The sequence below is a fragment of the Aphelocoma coerulescens genome (assembly GCF_041296385.1).
Source record: "Aphelocoma coerulescens isolate FSJ_1873_10779 chromosome Z unlocalized genomic scaffold, UR_Acoe_1.0 ChrZ, whole genome shotgun sequence".
Lineage (NCBI taxonomy): Eukaryota > Metazoa > Chordata > Aves > Passeriformes > Corvidae > Aphelocoma > Aphelocoma coerulescens.
Genome location: NW_027184085.1, coordinates 8,049,173 through 8,067,165, shown reverse-complemented (window position 1 = coordinate 8,067,165; position 17,993 = coordinate 8,049,173). Strand labels below are relative to the sequence as shown.

The following is a 17,993-nucleotide window of genomic DNA, read 5'->3' as shown; positions in this document are numbered from 1 at the left end:
TCTGTTGAACATACATACTGGAGGCATGAATTGCCTCACGTTTTGGGTTTCTGAGTAGTTATACCATAGTCTTATTCTCTGAATGCCACTGATCCGCACTGAAAAATGCACGGAAAGATCAGAGTTCAGTGAAAGGTGAGCATCCAAATCTGGGATCAAAGACTGGGAACCCAGTCAGCCGTGCTCTGGATGTGGAGCCGGGAAGAGAGGATACCTCGTGGGCGAGGTAGATCACATGCTGATAGTAAGCACGGCTCTGGCAAGAGCTGCTTGGGTTGCTTAGCGATTCAACAGATCTGCAAAACTCCATTTGCAGACCAAGGCTGCCATTACGTTGGATTGATTCATCAGGATCAGCAGCTAAAACAAGTTATATTCTATCGGAGTTTTCCTGCATTAGTTTACAAATGAATTTACTTGGCTCTAAGTGGACATTTATTTTAGTATCTTGAAGAACTGACTTTCCTCTATTAAAGTAGAATAATGTATCTATATGGTGCCCTAACTTGAACAGTACATAAAGATTAGTAAATAAGACCCCATTAAAAATACTTATAATGTAAGTAACATGGGTCCCAATAGCCTTTCTAATGTCCATTAATGCTTATTCTGAGGATCAGAGCTCATTTTACTGAGCCATTTAGTCAAACCGTGTGATTATTTAGAAAGTTAATTCATGCATACTAAAATCTAGCTTAAGTAATGCAGAGGGTAGGAGGTAAAACTCTATGGAGACGATAGTCCTTTTTGTTATTTAATGATCAGCCATAATTAACTTGCAAATTTGAAATAATTAGAACAAATTAAAGGTATTTAACTTTGCCTCCCTAAAGAAAAATTCAAATTGCACCAAATGCAGCTTTAAATTATTCAAGTCTCAGAGGTCTGTGCCGGGTTTTTTTACAATGCCTTTTCTATGATGAGAATACCAATCTGCTTTTTGTCAGAAAGCATCCTATCAAGTAATTGTTCTTTGTGTCTAATAAATGACAGCTATTCTTCTTTGTAAAAGTATTTCAGTCTCTGAAGACTACATCAGCATTTCCATGGCATTTTAATTCAATAAAACAAAAGGTTAATGTTTTTCTACTTTTTAAGGAATGCAAATACTAGCAGCATTCAATGGGTCCTGAATGACATTTAAAATTTGCCATTCATGCTCAGCAGGGGTATCGCGATACGAGGCTCAGACAGGATGGAAGGAATGTTCAAGGTGTGTTTTCCTTTGGTGATGGTGTACTTGGATATTCATAATGAGGCAGCAGTGTTGAGACTCGCTTCTTTTTTGGTGACACTACATCTCCTGCCTTGGTGTAGGGTAGCTAGGTTAATAAGGTCTTTATTTAGAAAGTCTTCTCTGTTGTGTACTTTCAAGGAGTGCCATGAAAATTCATTGGATATTGTGGTGCCCTGCAGGAAGTCCTACTAACCATGGTGCCTTTGAGTGACACAATAGGTAGTTGGATTTGAAAATAGAGAAGAACCTCTTTTGCTGCTAAATCTCTCCAGATATAAATAGCTGATTCCTTTGGACCATATGTTGAGTTTAAATTTCCAGGTTGGATCAGTCACATCATTCGTTTTACTAATTATTCCAGAGGTGAATGAGTAATTATGTTCAGAAACAGATTTTCCTTATGTTTTCTTTGTTTAATTGTGGTAGATAGTTAATTACTGATTTTTTTTTTTTATCTCTCTGCATTATCCCTTTCCCTCCTTGGTCTGCACACCTTTCAGATTAAGTGCCGTTTTAAGATTTGAGACTCTATCCTTACTTGAGCAAAACTTTAGCATGAGCTGTCTTCTATTAAATACTAAACAATAATGCTCTAACTAATTGTTTATTGCGATTATAAATGCAAATACACTTACTTTTGTTATTCGTTATACCTTAGCTTATGTAGCTTCTTCTTGGTGTCTGCCGCTGCCACTGCATTATTTAAAACAGAACTCAGTATTCTAGAGGCAACTGCACCATGTAGAAGATACTGCATTCAGAAGAAGAGCCAGTCGAGTAATCACCTCTGTATCTGCAAGCCAAAGGTCACTGTCTTCACCTGAGGCCTGTAGGCTGTAATCAAAAGTGCTTTAAACAACTCAAAAAACCATCCAAATAATGACAACCTCACTGTTTTTTTAAATGCTGTTAATCATCCAAGTACAGGCAAATGGAATATCAGGTCCTGTTTTGTCAGAGAAATGTGGTCAAGTATTACACCTTTAAGACTCTTTAAGCAGTTGCTTGGATCCAAAACTGCCTCTTGTTGCTCTTGGGGTTGCAGGAATTAGTAGGTTAATAATTTCATATAATTCAAATAAGATAATAATTTAGTCGACCATAAATTTAAAAAACACTTCGCAATATTATTAGTGGTCACACAGTTTAGAAGCCCTAAACGGAGGTTATTTGGAGAAGTTATATCCAACACTTCAGTCAGTTATTATAGGTCATAAGCCATTATATACTGTTCTGCATTAATAATGCAGGAGTAATACTAATTGTCCAACAGGCTCAGTGGGCCCTATTAAACAATGTCTTTTACAGCACATTGATGTGAAACTTTTAATTTAGCTATCATTTCCTACTTTTCCCTCAGATCTACAGCAACTTTAGTAGTGCAAGCTTTTAGGTAAAAGATTCCTGTGATTCAGCCTCCATGAAGCTGTATCCTAACTAATACAATCTCAGTGACACTCTTTGGGTTGCCAATGTAAAATTGGTGCTTAAACAGTAAAAAGATTTATCACAGAAGTATAGAATGGTTTCAGTTGGAAAAGACCTCTAGGATCATTGAGTCCAGCTGTTAAGATTTGTTTAATCTTCTGATAACTTAGGAAAGCTGTTTGTCACTTCCATGATTGCAAGTAGATGAATATAATCTTGGGATAAATTGTATTATTTCATGTGGATAATACAAAGATACTTTTAAATATTTTTAATTTCTTTTATAAAGGGGCTTTTAATGACAGGGACTAACAACTTACATATGTTGAGAATTGTCATTTAAAGCAGTAGTTACTTCCCAGAGAGCAGAATTTGAAAGCAGTAGGTTTACTGCTTTCAAATTCTTTCAATTCTTCTTCTTTACTGAGAGAAATGTGGGTCTTCATAGCCTCTCGTCCACCCAGAACATTTTGAGATGCCTGTGTCTGCAGAGTTGAGGTCAACTGCTCCCCATCACCAGATTTGCCTCCTGCCTCTATCCATGCAGTGTTTATGTTCTTGTGTGAAGTTCATCTTGAATTATAATGATTCTAGTTAACTTTCTCTTTTCTTACTTTACTTGAGGTGCTGCACTTCTGCATCAGATGCTCTCCCACCAGTTTGCTCATGCATTCTCTATCCTCTTTAAAAGTACCTCTGTTCATTCATCTCACTTTGTCTCCTCTCATCCATTTGCTTCTTGAATCAGCTTCTCACCATCCGTGGAGGCTTTTAAAAAACATGTAGATGTGGCACTTGGGGATGTGTTTTTGTGGTGGTCTTGGCAATTGTACTCAGATGATTTAAAAGGTCCTTTCCAATAAAAATAATTCTGTGATTCTATAATCTGCTTTCCTTTTGCAAACTAAAATTTCGGATTTCTCTTCACGTGATCTTCAGATAATCTTCTCTGTTTCCTCATTCTAGCGAAGTGAGCATTTTTTAAACTTCTCTTTTTTCCAGTTTTGGCCCATTGTGCTGGACAAAGTACTTTGCATGTCTTCATCCCACTGGTCCTGTCCTAACCACTCAAGAAATCCAGGACCTAATGCTTTTAAGGAATGTGCCCAATGCCACAAAACTCCAAATACAGTTGTCAGAGTGCTGCTGGCTGCTGATAATCAAAGACTCCTGATAAAGTGGATTGGTAACTCTTCAAGCCTTAGGCATCCCGCTTTCAGAAATTATAAATGGATTCAACAAGAGCTCAACCAGCAGCATGATGTTTGTGCTTCTGGAGAGTAAAAGTAGGGTAGAGAGCTGGGTGCAATGTTAATGGGCTGAGTGCATCATGTAACAGCATGATCTTTCTTTCCTCCCAGTGTCCCGGTGTTGAAACGTGAAGATTATTTATTGAGGACACCTCCAGTGAGCAAAAACTCCAGAAAACCAGGGAGCAGTCGTGGGAGCAGTTCAGGGAAGAAAATGGTTGGCTTTGGTGCAAACGTGGATGATGGGCAAACCCCTATAATGCAGACCAAGAGGGACGGCACCAACTCCAGGAAAGGTAAGGGGAAGCATACTGTATTGCAGGGCTGTGAGTGTGCTGCTGTGTTCAAAAGGATATCAGTAAAATGCACAATTAAAGGAAGAGCTTTTGCAGGTGTTTAAAATAACATAAGAGAAGGTGGTAGCTCCATTTAAAACAATAAAAAATATTTAAAATAACAAATAGTGATCTTGTCTGCTGTTCCTGATGAAAGAAAAAAATAGCCCTTAATCTAAGAAAGCTCCTTCGATGATTTATTTTTTAACTTTCCCAAAAGGCAATGAGAATAATTGCAGTGGGGTTTGCTCTTTAAGTGTAATCTTTGCATTCTTTTCCTCCTTGAGTGATGACTTCACCATCACAACCTGCTATTTTGCCACACAGGGATGTCTGTACTGCTAGAACCTATCCTGCCCTTAGCTTAGTGCCTCCACTTAAGGAGCAGAGAAGCAATCTTTTCTCTCTTAGGAAGAGAAAGGTTGGGAACAAAAGCAGCTTGGATGTTTCACTGCTTAGCGTTGAACATAATCCTTGGTTCAATTATGAACTAGCTTTTTTTTTTGTTTTTTTATTTTAACTTGTCAGCCAGTTTGCCGTATATGTCAGCATAAAAATAAAGAAAACGGCAAAATGAGAAGAAATGTGGTGCAGTTCTCAAAGGAACAAATAACTTGTGTTATTGGTTAAGACCGTACCAACATTAAAAAGCAGTCCCTGTGAAGAAACTTTCAAAAGGGTATCATCAGCCTGGACCCAAACAGTGGCTGAGGTTAATCTCTTCCAAGGCACAGCTACAAAAGTTGGAAGCCTGTAAAGGGCTTGTGTCCAAAAAAATCAATTTCTAATTTGAAACAAAATCATTTTTGACTAACAGGGGTTCAGGACCCATTACTTTTGCTGTATAGTCTGCTGACATTTCACACTTTCTGTTGTGCACAATGAATCCTAATAGTCATTTTATAACATTGCTACACCAATCAATTTAAGCAAGAGAAAGCCGTTACAATTCTGCAAAGTTTCAGGGGCAATTTTCACTGATGGTTTTCTTTTATGGTTTTTTTCAGCTATCATTTTTTTTCTTCTCTTTTCCTCTGCCTTCTGCCCCCCTCCTTCTCTATGCTGTAGTGATAAAACTAGGATTTTTCACAACTGGATGATGGGTTTTGTTCCTTGGATGGGGATAGTCCCCAAAAAGTAATTTATTTTCTATAGATTCAGGGGAAAATATCCAAGCTGGTCTCTTCTTCATTCATTCATTCATTTTATTTTGTAGAACTGATGAGAAGTCACAAGCTGCATCTGGCTATTGCACATAGCAACTGAGCTGCATCTATGCTGGTTTAGTGATTGTAGTGGTCAGCATGATCTCTGAAGATGTGGGCATCTTTTGCAAGCAGTTACTGGGATTGCTGGCTTTTATGGTGTAGAGCTGCATGGCAAAATTTGACTTATAAACATTGGCACTTGCTGTGATAGCAGATAAAGTTCAGAGGAATGCTTTCAAGCTGTGGAACAACCTCAGGTCTATTACTGATTTGAATAGTTGTTTATCACAAGGCAAATTACCTAGCACTAATCACTGAAGTTGAAGTCTTCTGTATTTAGTACCTTTTTAATTGGCTTCCTTCTGTTATATATTTGGACGCCTTTAGCAAGCACACACACATACCTGTAAAGTGTTTTTTCCATCTTAGGGGATCACTGGGACACAATGTCAAGGTTTTTAATTCTGGATAGCCTGGACTTAGCTGGCTCTGTCCTTGATTTTGCTGGGTATTCCCATCTGCTGCTGACCTGGGATTTCTGGTTCAATGCAATATGAGAAAGGGAAATGAAGCCCACAAGATGATATCTTGAGGCATGAAACTCGATGTCATTTGCCACATACCTGAAGGTGGCCTTTTGGTTGGAACACAGCAGTGCTGTGTACAGAAAAATGTTCAGCTGAAAACTTCTCAACCATCAGATGCTGACCTATTGCTACAGAGGTTTATTTTTTTTCATGCCTGTATCAGTCTGGTCTATTTAAATTATATGTTCTCCAGGATGGTGACTCTATCCGAGCACACCTTAGTGCAGTGCCAGTGCTGATGTGGGGCCTTTGGGCACTGTGTTACCTTGCTGTCCCACCGGGAATGGTGGCTGTATCAGTAGTAGTGTTCCTGCAGAGCAACATAGGCACTTTTATCAGGTTTAAAATTATTAATCAGAAAGCTGTCCCCATCCTGGACTGGTGGAAGGCTTTCCTGCCTACAGGACTGCTCACTTGCTGTGACAACAGTGGGTTTGGAAAGGGTGATTTCCTAAGAAATCCACTTCTTCTTTCTCCCTGATGGTGGTAAGTAATGGGGAGAAGAGCATTGATAATGTGGTCCCTTCACCTCCTGGAGTGGAAAGGGTCACTTCTGCTCTCTTTCCAGGGTAGAAATTCACTGGATCAACTTAGGCAATCAATTTTTATTCCCTCACTGTTGCTTTTTTGTCTTCTGTTTCTGCTTGCTCCTTAGTTTTTATTCCTGTGCTTTTAGCAGGTGTTTGTGTCTTGGTAGTCAGACTTTTCTAGTTTTACCAGCAAAACTTTAAGCATTTGAAGCAATCCTGAAGTCTTAGATCCTTTCAGCAGTAAATTGTTTTTATTGGTGGCACCACCAGCTATGTCAATGTGTACTAAAATCTAACAACTTGTCTAGTTAAAAAGCACTGGAATACAGAAATGTGTGTTTCTCTTCGTTTCTCCTCTGGAAAATTTTGCTGTGGGGCTGGGAAACTTACATCCATTGCACTGTGCAGTATTGGGCAATTCTTTACATTTCTGTTTAAAGTATTCTTCTTTATGAACCCTTTCTGAAACATCTCTGCATTGAAATGAAAGAACTATTTTTCCCTTTATTTCTTCTTGTTGGACATAATATCTCCATGATGTTGTATAGCATTCATAGTTTCCTTTCCATGTGTGAAAGAAAATGCCAGAGAAGGCAAATGATTTTAGCTCATTTTAGCCCTGTACTTTTCCAGGGGCTGATTTCTCTAAATAGTGTTTGTTTTTCAGTAGTTTTTCTAATGTAGCTTCTTAGGGATTCAGGATCTCGAACTTCTTCCCTTGAGGGAAGACTCTTCCCTACAATTGAATAGAGCAATTAGTTAATATTAGTGAAGTGCTTTGAAGATGTGAAGTACTATATAAATGTTAAGTCTTATGAATATTACTATTATTCAAGCCATAAAGATTTCTTTTATGATTATCAACCTAGATTTCCCATTGCTTATTTTCATTCCATTGCTGCTTGAACCAGCCTCAACCATATTTCTTCATTCTTAGTGTTTACACTTTTAAAATAGAGACTGCTGTATTTCCCCATTTCATAGTGTTTTAGTTGTCTGTTTTTCAAGCAGAAATATATGGCTGTTTGAGTTTTCTCAAATGAATCTTTATCTACTTTAAATCATTCTTGTACCAAGTTAGCCAAATTGAAAATAGTATTCGTCACATTACCATTTCGGAGGCATTTATAATTGCTTTAGGGGTAGCTTGCCTTGCAAGCTCATGTCTAGGTTTTTTTTTTGTGATTCTTTGCTGCTCCAGGTTCTTTCCATTGGTGTCAGGATTTAAATTACCATACTATGCAAGAGCTTTTTGTCTTTTCCAGGGGTAAATGTGTCTATTTTTTTAAACGTTTCTTGCTTCTCTAGATCATCTGCAATGTCTCCAGTCTCATACTGTCTTCTAACACCTGCAATCTAATTAATTTGCTGTCATTTGTATCACCCCAGTTCTCTATGACTTTTCATAAATAATTACCAGTCGCTTCATAAATTCATTAACTAATTCCCCTTAGCCCTGAAATATATATCCTTCAGACTAAAGACTTTGTATCTTTTTTTTTCCCCTGGTAGTTTCTTTTCATCAGCTTTATGTAGGCAGGTATTATACATCAACAGGGTCTTCATTATCCTCTACTTGCCGATTTTCCCTTCCTTGATTTTTTTCTCATAATATATTTTAAAATTAGTAGTAGCTTGGACATTTATGGAAATATCATTGATTTAATCATCTCTATATATTTGCTTGTTCCTGAGTGTTTCTTTTCCCTCAAAAGACTTGCATGTTTTTTCCAAGATTTGTTTTTCAAATTTTTTTTTTTTTTTAGATATACACTTATTCGGGGTTTCTTGATGCTCCTGCTTTATGTCTGCGCAACCTAACAGCCTCAGTAAATTCCTGCTGAGTTCCTTTTCTTGTTTTCTGTTTCTAGCTCTGGTAATACTTTCAAACTTGGGTCTTTGAACAGTCCCCTTGAGGCTGTGTTGGCCACTTCTGAGTCCATATATTGTCTTTCTTCACAGAAATACATCTCGTTTTCTGTGGATGTAGTATGTTGACGGTGTGCCAGTCCTTTCTTGAATTAACAATTGAATATTTTCTCCCATCTTAACAAGGTTTTTATTACTTCGGTATTAGTTTCTTAAAATCCAGCTGCCTCATTCCACTGTCACGTGAAGTGGTTTCTAAATATCTCCTATTCGTTCGTGAAGTCAGAACTCTTAAGCAAGAGGCTTCCAGTCTTTATATGCATACCCACTCTTCTCATCATGGGTTGGCACACTATCAAGTTACCAGGGACACACAATCAGCATATATCCCCATGATATTTCCAAGACTTCCCTCACTGAAATTAACTCTTTCTTAGGCAAGATTTTTTCACTGCACTGTACTGAAGCACAGTTCATTCTAAAAGGGTGATAACCCATTTTTTGTTAGCCTCCCTAAAATGCATCTTAAAATGTGTGAGTTTACTAAATTGTATATATTTGCATAACTCTTAGATCAATGCAGTGTTTTAAATAATTCCTTGGACATCTGTAAATTTTGCACTGAAGCTGGAATTACAACTTTGTGTTGCTTCAGGTTTCAGCATGGCTGAGAGATAATGCTAGTGTTCACAGAGCCGAGAAATATTTGGTCATCATAGGGTTACATAAAGAGATAAACACTGGTTTGACTGCAATTTTTGCTGATATTTGTTTTCCCTATAATAACTCTTTAGTTAAGTGATGTTGGTTGCACACAACTAATTAGGGTAGCTTAAAAAAGCCCCGATCCACAGGCTGTTTTTGGTAGATCAGATAGCTCCAAATTTTCCTATTGCCCTTTACCACTTGTTTACCTGTATGCTATTTGTCTTACTAAATCTGATCAATGAAACTCAGTTATCAGGTGAGCAAGTGAAAAGTTGGCTGGACCAGCAGCCTTCAAGGGTTGTCTTCAGTCCAGCTGGCAGCCAGTTCATAGTGGTTAGCTGCATAACATCAACAGCCTGGGCACCTTCAGCAAGTTTTCAGGCTTGGGGAAGCAGTCAGTGTGCTGGAGAACAGGGCACAGTATTCAAGGGACCTTAACAGGTTGAGAAAATGGTTTGACAGAACCCTGTTTAGGTTCAGGAAAGGCAAATGCCAGTTCCTTCAACTGGGTTGAACTGATCTCCTGTGGCAGGACAATCCTGAAAGCAGTTTTGCCAGAAAAGAACGGGATGTCCTGCTGAACAGCAATGAGTCAGTGGTGCGCCTTTGTGATGGACTAATAGAACCTCTTCCTGGTCCATAATTGCACAATTGTGGTCATCAGAGTACTGAAATGACACTTCCCCCCCCAGTCAGCTCTGTGAGACTGTGTCCGTAAGCAGTGTGTCCAGGCTGGGACTCCACAGTGCACGGACAACAGTACAAGCTGTAGGAACTCTGGCAGAGGCAGCCAGGACAACAATGGGGCTGAAGCATAGGAACTGGGAGAGGCTAAGAAAGCTGAGTTCATTCAGCCTTAAGAAGAGATCATTCATCATGGATCTTCCTTCTTGCTTCAGCTGCCTTAGGAGAGGGTATAGGGAAGAGGGAATGAGGCTTCTTGGAAGTCATCATCAGCTGCTCAAGAGACAACAGGGAAAAGTCACAACTCAGAAAATTCTGATTAGCTATACAGAAAACATTTTTCACTATGAGGGTGGTCAAACAGTGGGACCAGAGGAGTTGCCCAGAGAGGTTCTATCAGTGGTGACATTCAGCACCTAATGTGACAAGTGCCTGAAAGCTGTTGATGCTGTTTGAATGGAGGATTGAACTACATGACCTCCAAACTTTACCTGTAAATCTAGATTATTTTGTAATTCAGGAGCTATTTGGAGGTGGGAAGAAGGAATGGACTATCAGTTTTATTTTATTTGAACAAAAATACTGTTATAGTGATATTTACACTTGGAGAACGAATGTTTTATAGCACATAATGAGAACTGCATCTGTGAAACAAGCTGAATCCTGTGGGCCACTTAAGAAATTATAACAGTGCAACTCTGTCAAACTCTGGGCAGTAAGATGGAGGCTGTAGAGTGTGTCTTATTCTACAGATTTGATTCTGCATGGTCCTGAAATGGATGCTGTCCCTAGTACTGTCGACTGATGAGCTCTTTGTAATTTCTCTATCTGTATTTGTCACTCAAAAACTGTTTCAGTTTTTCATCCCAATGTTCTGTAATAATGCAGAACTGAGAAACATCTATTCCAAAATCGCTAGCTCCTGATGCCTGGCTTATCTTCACTTCATTCCACAGGGACAACTTCAGGACCTAGGAAAGATGCAGCCATATCTCCTGGGTTGATGGGCAGCAGCAAAGCGCTTGCAACCACGGCCATATCACCGATTCAGCATGACCCTTCACGGTAAGCTGCTGGGTAATCTCTGGTTTAAGATTCTGCAAACACAACCATCAAATTCTCCTAGATGCAGAGAAGTGACTAAATTTCTGTGATGTTTCATACTAGCGCAAGCCGAATAATATAAACTAAAACCTACCATATCCTTTTGACATTTATAGTAAGCCTTAAGTTGCATGTTAGAATAAGAAAAGCAAGAATATGCCAAGTTCTAACATATTAATTTTACTTAGATTTTGAGCAGAAAGTATTTTATGTTGCAAGTCCTGACACATTATTTACACCTTTGTACATAATTTGAATGGACAGTGTTAACCCCATTAGGTTTTACATCCACTTGAAGATTTTAATCCCTCTGCATTTGCCTGCCTCCTCCCCCACCCCCATTTTTATCAAATGGCATTTCTTTTAAAATCTTTTGTGTGAGAGTTATTTTATGTTTAATGACAAGCAACAAAATCACATTAAGTCAGCAATTCCTGATTATACTATATATCTGCACTAAATGCACTGGAAAAGCAGCATTATCACTTCTGTTCCAATGAAAAAAACTGAAAGCAACATTGTTGTTATACTTATGAGTCTGAAAACAACTTGCCTTCTTTAGGCAGGATTACATTTCTAGTGGTAAATGCCTAGAAGAACAGTGTACAATCCCTGCTTTTCTTTATCATATCCCACATTTTCTCATAATAAAATCTTTAGTTAAGCAACAAAATACAAGCAGATTGAAATATGAACTTGGAGTGTTTTATACCGCTAGTTAGATAACAGTGCAGTGGCGTAACAGGAATGTGCAATCGTTCATGAGAAGAGTTAAATGTTTCTTGGAGGATGAGAGGGCTAGAGTCAGATTTAATCTTCTCTTGGCCCAGTGGACTTGGAAAATGTATGCTTGATATCATCCCTGTATTCTTGGCAGCAGCTGGCAGTTTATTTCTATCTTCTGAGAGAACTTGCGATATATAATAGGTGAGAAACTGCTATCAATATTGACAAATTTGTACTTACTTGCTATGGAAACACTTTTTTTTTCTCTTCTGATGGAAAGGATGATAATTCTTGGAGGATTTAAGAACTGACTTAGATTGGGCTGTTTCCCACAAGTAGCTGTATGTTTAAACTAACAGAAACCACAAGATTGCCTAAGCATTTCTCTTAGAAGCAATGGTTACCTTTGCAAGGCAGTCATAGCAGATAAAGTGTGTGTAGAGATACTGCCTGATAGTGTCTAATAGTGCTAAGTTGAGATTCCATTCAAACACTGAGGAGTAGATATAATTATGCACATCATATGATGACTGCTCAGAAAAAGAAATTTTATTCAAGAGGATTGATGGTCTATTCTTTTCCACAGAGGGGAGTAAAATATTTGTTGAAATATGCTGTTAGAAATCATATCAGGTAAAGCGATCAGTAAAAAGAGTCTGATTAGCTGTCATCCTTAAAGTATTATTTTACCAGTTGATGAAAAATCCTGTATTTCTAGGCACTTTCTCCCATTCTTCCCTTTCTTTTTCACCATTGGTGCTGTAGGTATAATTGACTAGGTTAAACAGCCATGTTGTGCTTTCCCTTACTCCTGGCCTTCTGTAATTGAAAATGGTAAATGGACAAGTATTTCTGGGGAGACCTAAAGCTGATTCTATCCTTCATCAAAAAACCTGCTTGGGCAGCAGGTCAGTCTCAATTTATCACTGAATGGTTATAAGCTTAGACTGCAGGTTTAACTAACTAAATTAATCAATATTGAGAATTATTGCTGCTTTTGTGCCACTAAAGTAAGGGTTTGTCAGCATGTTCATTATGATCTGTGATTTGGGGGGGTTAACAGCTTAACCACAACAGTTGGCACGGATCTGAAACTTGCAACACAAAGCCCTAGCCTAAGAGCAAATTTATTTATTCAGCAGTACGTGTAAACCTAATTACTTTTGACTATTTAAATTTATAGGACTAGATTCAACTCGTGTTTGTGCCAGCTTTAACTAGCACAAACCCTGGCACCCGGCAGCAGCAGCAGTGGAAAGCCTGCCAGAGAGAAGGTGTTGGAAAGCGACAGAAGCTCCCTGGCAGCGAGAGGCATCAGGGTGCTAGCACAGCTTCTGGGAAGGGCTGGCTGGGTAAGCAGGCATGGCAGGTAGAAGATGTGTTGGCGTGATAGCCTGCCTTGGCAGGGCTCAACTGGAGGCTTCAGTGTGTTACAGCTACCTCCTGCTTGAGAAAGAATTGCTGCAGTCCTACTTTCTTCTCTGTCTTGGAATGAATCATGTCATGAACAAGAAATAAGAGTCCCTAGAAAGTAGATGTAAACCTTGAGAGCCTTAGTGCTAGACCTGCAAAAGGACCAGACCTGCAAAACGAGTGTGCACAAGGTGATTTCAGTTATATCTCTGAAAGAAAAAGAAAACCCCAGCATTTCCTTGTCTGGCCTCTGGAGATGGGCTAATAGTGTGGATTTGTTTGCCTGTCAGGCTTCTGTGCATGCCTGTTGCTGCCTTCCATAACACGGCCAAACACTGCAAGTTTGGTTATCCAGTGTTCTTAAGCCAAGTGTCTACACCTGCATGAGGCCCTTAAAATTACATTCACAGCAGGTCTGGAAAACTTTTCTACTCCATGTGCTTATTTATCTAGACCAAAGCCATTATATTTGGGAAAAAATATCACAGGCATGATTGGGGCCGGGCAAATTTGTAAGAGTAGGTTTGTTCCTGAAGGATGGTTACTCTGATTGTGTTAAATGTTACCTTTTTGGTGATCAGGTACATTTTTTCATAACTGGTGTTTGCTTAGAAGAGAGAGTCTGTGTTTCTGGTGAACTGAAGGAGAGCTGGACAGGGGAAGTAGTGGCATATTTATGCTTTCATTTAGTAGTGAAGAAGTTTTTACATAAACTACATCTTAGCTATAATCAGGTACTGATTTCAGCAAAACAAATGTTGTGTTTCATACAGAAGTGAAACTGCTCTAAATTAAAGTATTCAGCTATTTTTGGGGAAAAAAAGGAATCTGTAAATTGTACATTCTGAAATACCATTTAATTTGATTACAGCCCTGTTGCAATTGTCAGGCTCTCCCCACGTAGTGTTGAGTTTGGCACAGTAAGTCCTATAACACTGCAGAAATTGAGCATTTAAAAACACACAGGTAAAGTTTGTTCTGCTCACCATGGAAACAGATATCTCTCCTGCAGTATTTTTCATTTTGGACAAAGGGAATTTAAAAACAGTTAGGTGAATTAAGGGACTGTGTGATAGTCTGGGATTTCAGCATTTAGTCTGTGGTTTTTTGGTTGCAGTTTCAAATCAAAGCTTTCATACTTGCTGAGTGCATTGTCTTGGAGAGGAGTTTCTTGTAGCCATTAAAAGAAGTGATTTAGAAGTTCTTGCAATATGAATGCTGTATTTGAGCTGTATTATTATCTGTTAGACTACAGTGGCCTGTTGGAGTTCTTATAAACAGATTGTATTGTGTAAATTTGTGTTTAGGGACATTTTAAAAACAAAACTATTTACCCAGTTGCCCAGCACATCTCAGGTGAATGGGTATTCAGGGACTTTTAAGCAAATTAATATCTGATGTAAAATATAATGTGCAGAACTGTATACTTAATAATGCACACTGGAATAGTCTAGCGTAAATCTGTTGTGCTGATTGTTAGGAAAAAGGACAGGGATGAGATTCAAGCTTTTGTCTTACTTATGTGGTGGTTGATTTTCACATCTTTGCGTTTGGGATGCTTAAATATGGATACCAACTTAAGATGGTCTCTGAAGTTCTTTATACTTCAGAGTCTAAGCAAGCACTGCCAAAGAAATAGAACTGCTTTTTTGCACTTAGGATCAGACACCACTCAGGATTCAGAAGGAGCAGAAAACTTTCATTCTAGATTTAACTATGGAACTTTTAAAGAGATTAAAAGTGTGGTTGGAGTGGGGTGGTGAGTTAGTTTCTGAATGTTGTAGGAGACGCTAGTTTTGCCTACTCCCCGAGAAAGCCAGCAGTGCAAAAAGTCCAATGTAGTTCCATATGCAAGTGATAAAACCAGACGTTGGCAAATTAATCTCTCTTATTCAGAGTGTAGGTTGTTAATTGTTCTCTCTGCTGGCTGTCGATATAATGTGAAATTTTCATTCCCCATTCAAGATGGAAAAAGTTGTGGCTGAAAATGTTAACATTTGCATTTTTATTTGTTGATTTATTTAAAGGACAGCCTCTCTTACAGCAATCCATCACTCAGTGACACCCCAAATATGAATAATGTATTGTAGACTTGCGGTTACAATGTGTAATAAGTGCCAGAGACAGTAGAAGAATGTTAACTATGTTGCAAATGTAATATTTATCGACTCATACTTTATTGCTTTCGAGGTTCAATAATACTGACCATAGGACATTAATATCACTTATCTTGATTTTAGTTGGGCACCTCTGTATGTAGAAATAACCCATCTATCTCATACTTACAAAATAAATGTGAATTTTACAGCTCTTTGTAAGAAGTGCATTGTAGGTTTCTTGGCTTATGGCTCAGAGTTCTCCTTTTCTACCTTCTCATTTACTTATATCTGACACTGATCCCCTCCAGTTGCCTGACCCAGATGGTGAAAACCTCTGCACTCTTCTAGAGGCTTCATTTACTGGCTGCATTGTGATCTTGTGCCTCAGATAGGATTTGGACCAGGTCTCTTTTCCTATTAAAGACCAGTATGAAAAGAGTTTTCTATTGCTTCTGGCTGCAAAGGCAACAGCTGAGAGGCTAGTTTTGAAATACTTTCTCTTTTGGAAGGACCCACGCAGCAAATCTAAATAATCTCTTTGAGGATTACAGATATCAGAAACAGAAGTGTTTAGTAAGTTCAGCATTTGTTATAGACATGGAACTTATGTACAGAGAAAATTTTACTTAGTGAATAGCAATAAGTTAGAGCAATTTGGGAAGATTGGGATTTAAAATTCAGTGGGTTTGAGAACCAAAATTTTATCGATAACCTGCTTAGGGAAAGAATTTGCAAGAAGGTTTTGCCACAGTTGCAAATCCTTCAGTGGTGATTCTTCTTGTCTTTGGTACTTGCTTGAGAGCTCTGCTTTGGAAACTGATACAGCCTGGGCAAATGCTCCTCCTTATCTGCTCTGCTTGGTTACAGCCACTGAAAGCTTTGAAGTCTCGTGGGGAAAATGCAGATGTGAACCCAGGGCTGGGATCTAAACCAAATTTAACAATGGGAGATTTCAAGCTTGTGTTGAAATCAGATTTCACCTGTGAAGCCTGGCTCTTGGGAAACCTGGAATTGGGTTCAGCCATGAAAATGATAAGCCTTGATTATATTTTGTGTTGTAGACATCAAGTAAATTTTGAAGTGACATTCTGTATTTACATCTGAGGTTATCAAATTTAACACATCATTGGCTTCTTTCTTTACTGTGTGTAACAGGAACACCTATTTGTGTCAAAGAAGCCTACCTAATAGCTACTTTGCAATAACAGTTTCTGTGTGTCCATTGCTGACAATGAAAATCATATTGGGAAATTCTGATTCACAGTGCAAAAGGATTAATGTTAATTACCAACTGTTGGCTGTAATTGTCACCCTCATTAAAATGCAGAATTATGTATTTCTTAGTTATAAATAACCCTTCTAATTGTACTTGATGTATGCCAGTTTAATCAAAAAGTACACTTGCAGACAAGCAGATATTTGCATTAATCTAGCACTGGATCTTTGAGTCTTTTTTGATCGTCTTTTATTCCAAACTTGACTAGTTGGGGGAGGTCTATTACAGCTACATATCCTTTACACTTTTTTTTTTTTCAGCTCTATGGATCTGACAGGATTTTGTATTAAAATGAGGGGAAATGTCTTCTGGGAATGCTCAGTGCAACAGAAAACGTGTCAGTTTTGAAGTAGTTGGCAAGGTTTCCATCATTCAGTGGTATGGCAATAACTTGATTGTAGTTTGAAAGTAATAATAAGCAATGGAAAATAGAGTACAAATCATGTTATGAAACTGACTTAACTCTTTGCATCATTTTCTTTGTTATTTTAATTGCTGTTTTTTACAATTTTTCCCCACATGCATTTGCAGTTTCTCAAATACCATGTTAAATCTTAAGAGAATGTTAGTTCATTGGATGTGATTCTTGTTTGTATTTGTAATCACAGCAATGAAAACAGGCTCAAAATATTTTCAGGTTCCTCTGTATTTCCTCTACTCCTTTGTCAAAAAAATTATTTTACTGTCTCTTTTTCCTGCACTGATAGCTTGAAGTGTTCTGCCTTGTACTTTTAAAAGCTTTTTTAGAATTACTGTGATGGCAATTTCTACAGGGCTTGGCAAGGTAAGATTAGTCTTGATTCCTGTCTTCATGGTTCTCTAAGCAACTGTTCTGTTCCTAGTACTGTAGTAATTTCTCTTCTCATCTTTCAGAGGCATATCCTCTTGTTTTTTTGGAGGTTTGTTTTATTTTTGAGATGGGAGGAATTGATGAATAATATATGCAGGATAATTGCATATTACTTTAAGAAGCCTATATCCCAAAAGATGTCTCTGCCATCCTTCCACCATATTGCTCATGTGTTAGTAAATTCCCTTTTTCTTCTCTCCTTCACTTTCCTGGGCCTTTCAGGCTGTCAACTCCTTAGGGCAAGGTCTTGCCACAGCATGTCTCAGTGCTTGGTTGATCCATGCAATAATGGTGTTTAACTGTGATGATGGTGTAGTTAGGGTGGAATTTGTCTTGCTTATCTTGAGACAACTGAGCTAGTTACCCTCAGTTCCTTTTATGATTTATTTTAGAACCAGCTAAATATCCTTTTGGTGATACCTGTTATCCCGTGAGCTGCAAAATAAGCCTGGAGTAACATGCACTGACACCTTACTCCTCTTGTAGCTGGATATGTTGAACTAAAAATAAGTTGTTTGTCATTCATATTTTCATTATGGATTGGAGGCAAATGCAGGGTTAACCTATGTGCTGCATGGTCACTGCCCTGATTATTAATATACTTTTAATGCTTGCACTATAAATCAAAGGGCTTAGGCATAAAAGATATAAAGCCCTCCACTCTGGGAGAGGGAGTGTGAACATGCAGC

General features: G+C 38.3%; 1 protein-coding gene across 2 annotated transcripts in view; it reads left to right on the top strand.

Annotated features, from left to right (window-relative positions):
* KIAA1328 (KIAA1328 ortholog) overlaps nucleotides 1-17,993 on the top strand; it is a 171,789-nt gene that overhangs the window by 131,172 nt on the left and 22,624 nt on the right. For both annotated transcript variants that reach the window (XM_069001894.1, XM_069001893.1), the window contains exons 9-10: nucleotides 4,027-4,211; nucleotides 10,793-10,901. In XM_069001894.1, coding sequence (XP_068857995.1) covers nucleotides 4,027-4,211; nucleotides 10,793-10,901 — 294 coding nt within the window. The remainder of the gene's footprint in view (nucleotides 1-4,026; nucleotides 4,212-10,792; nucleotides 10,902-17,993) is intronic.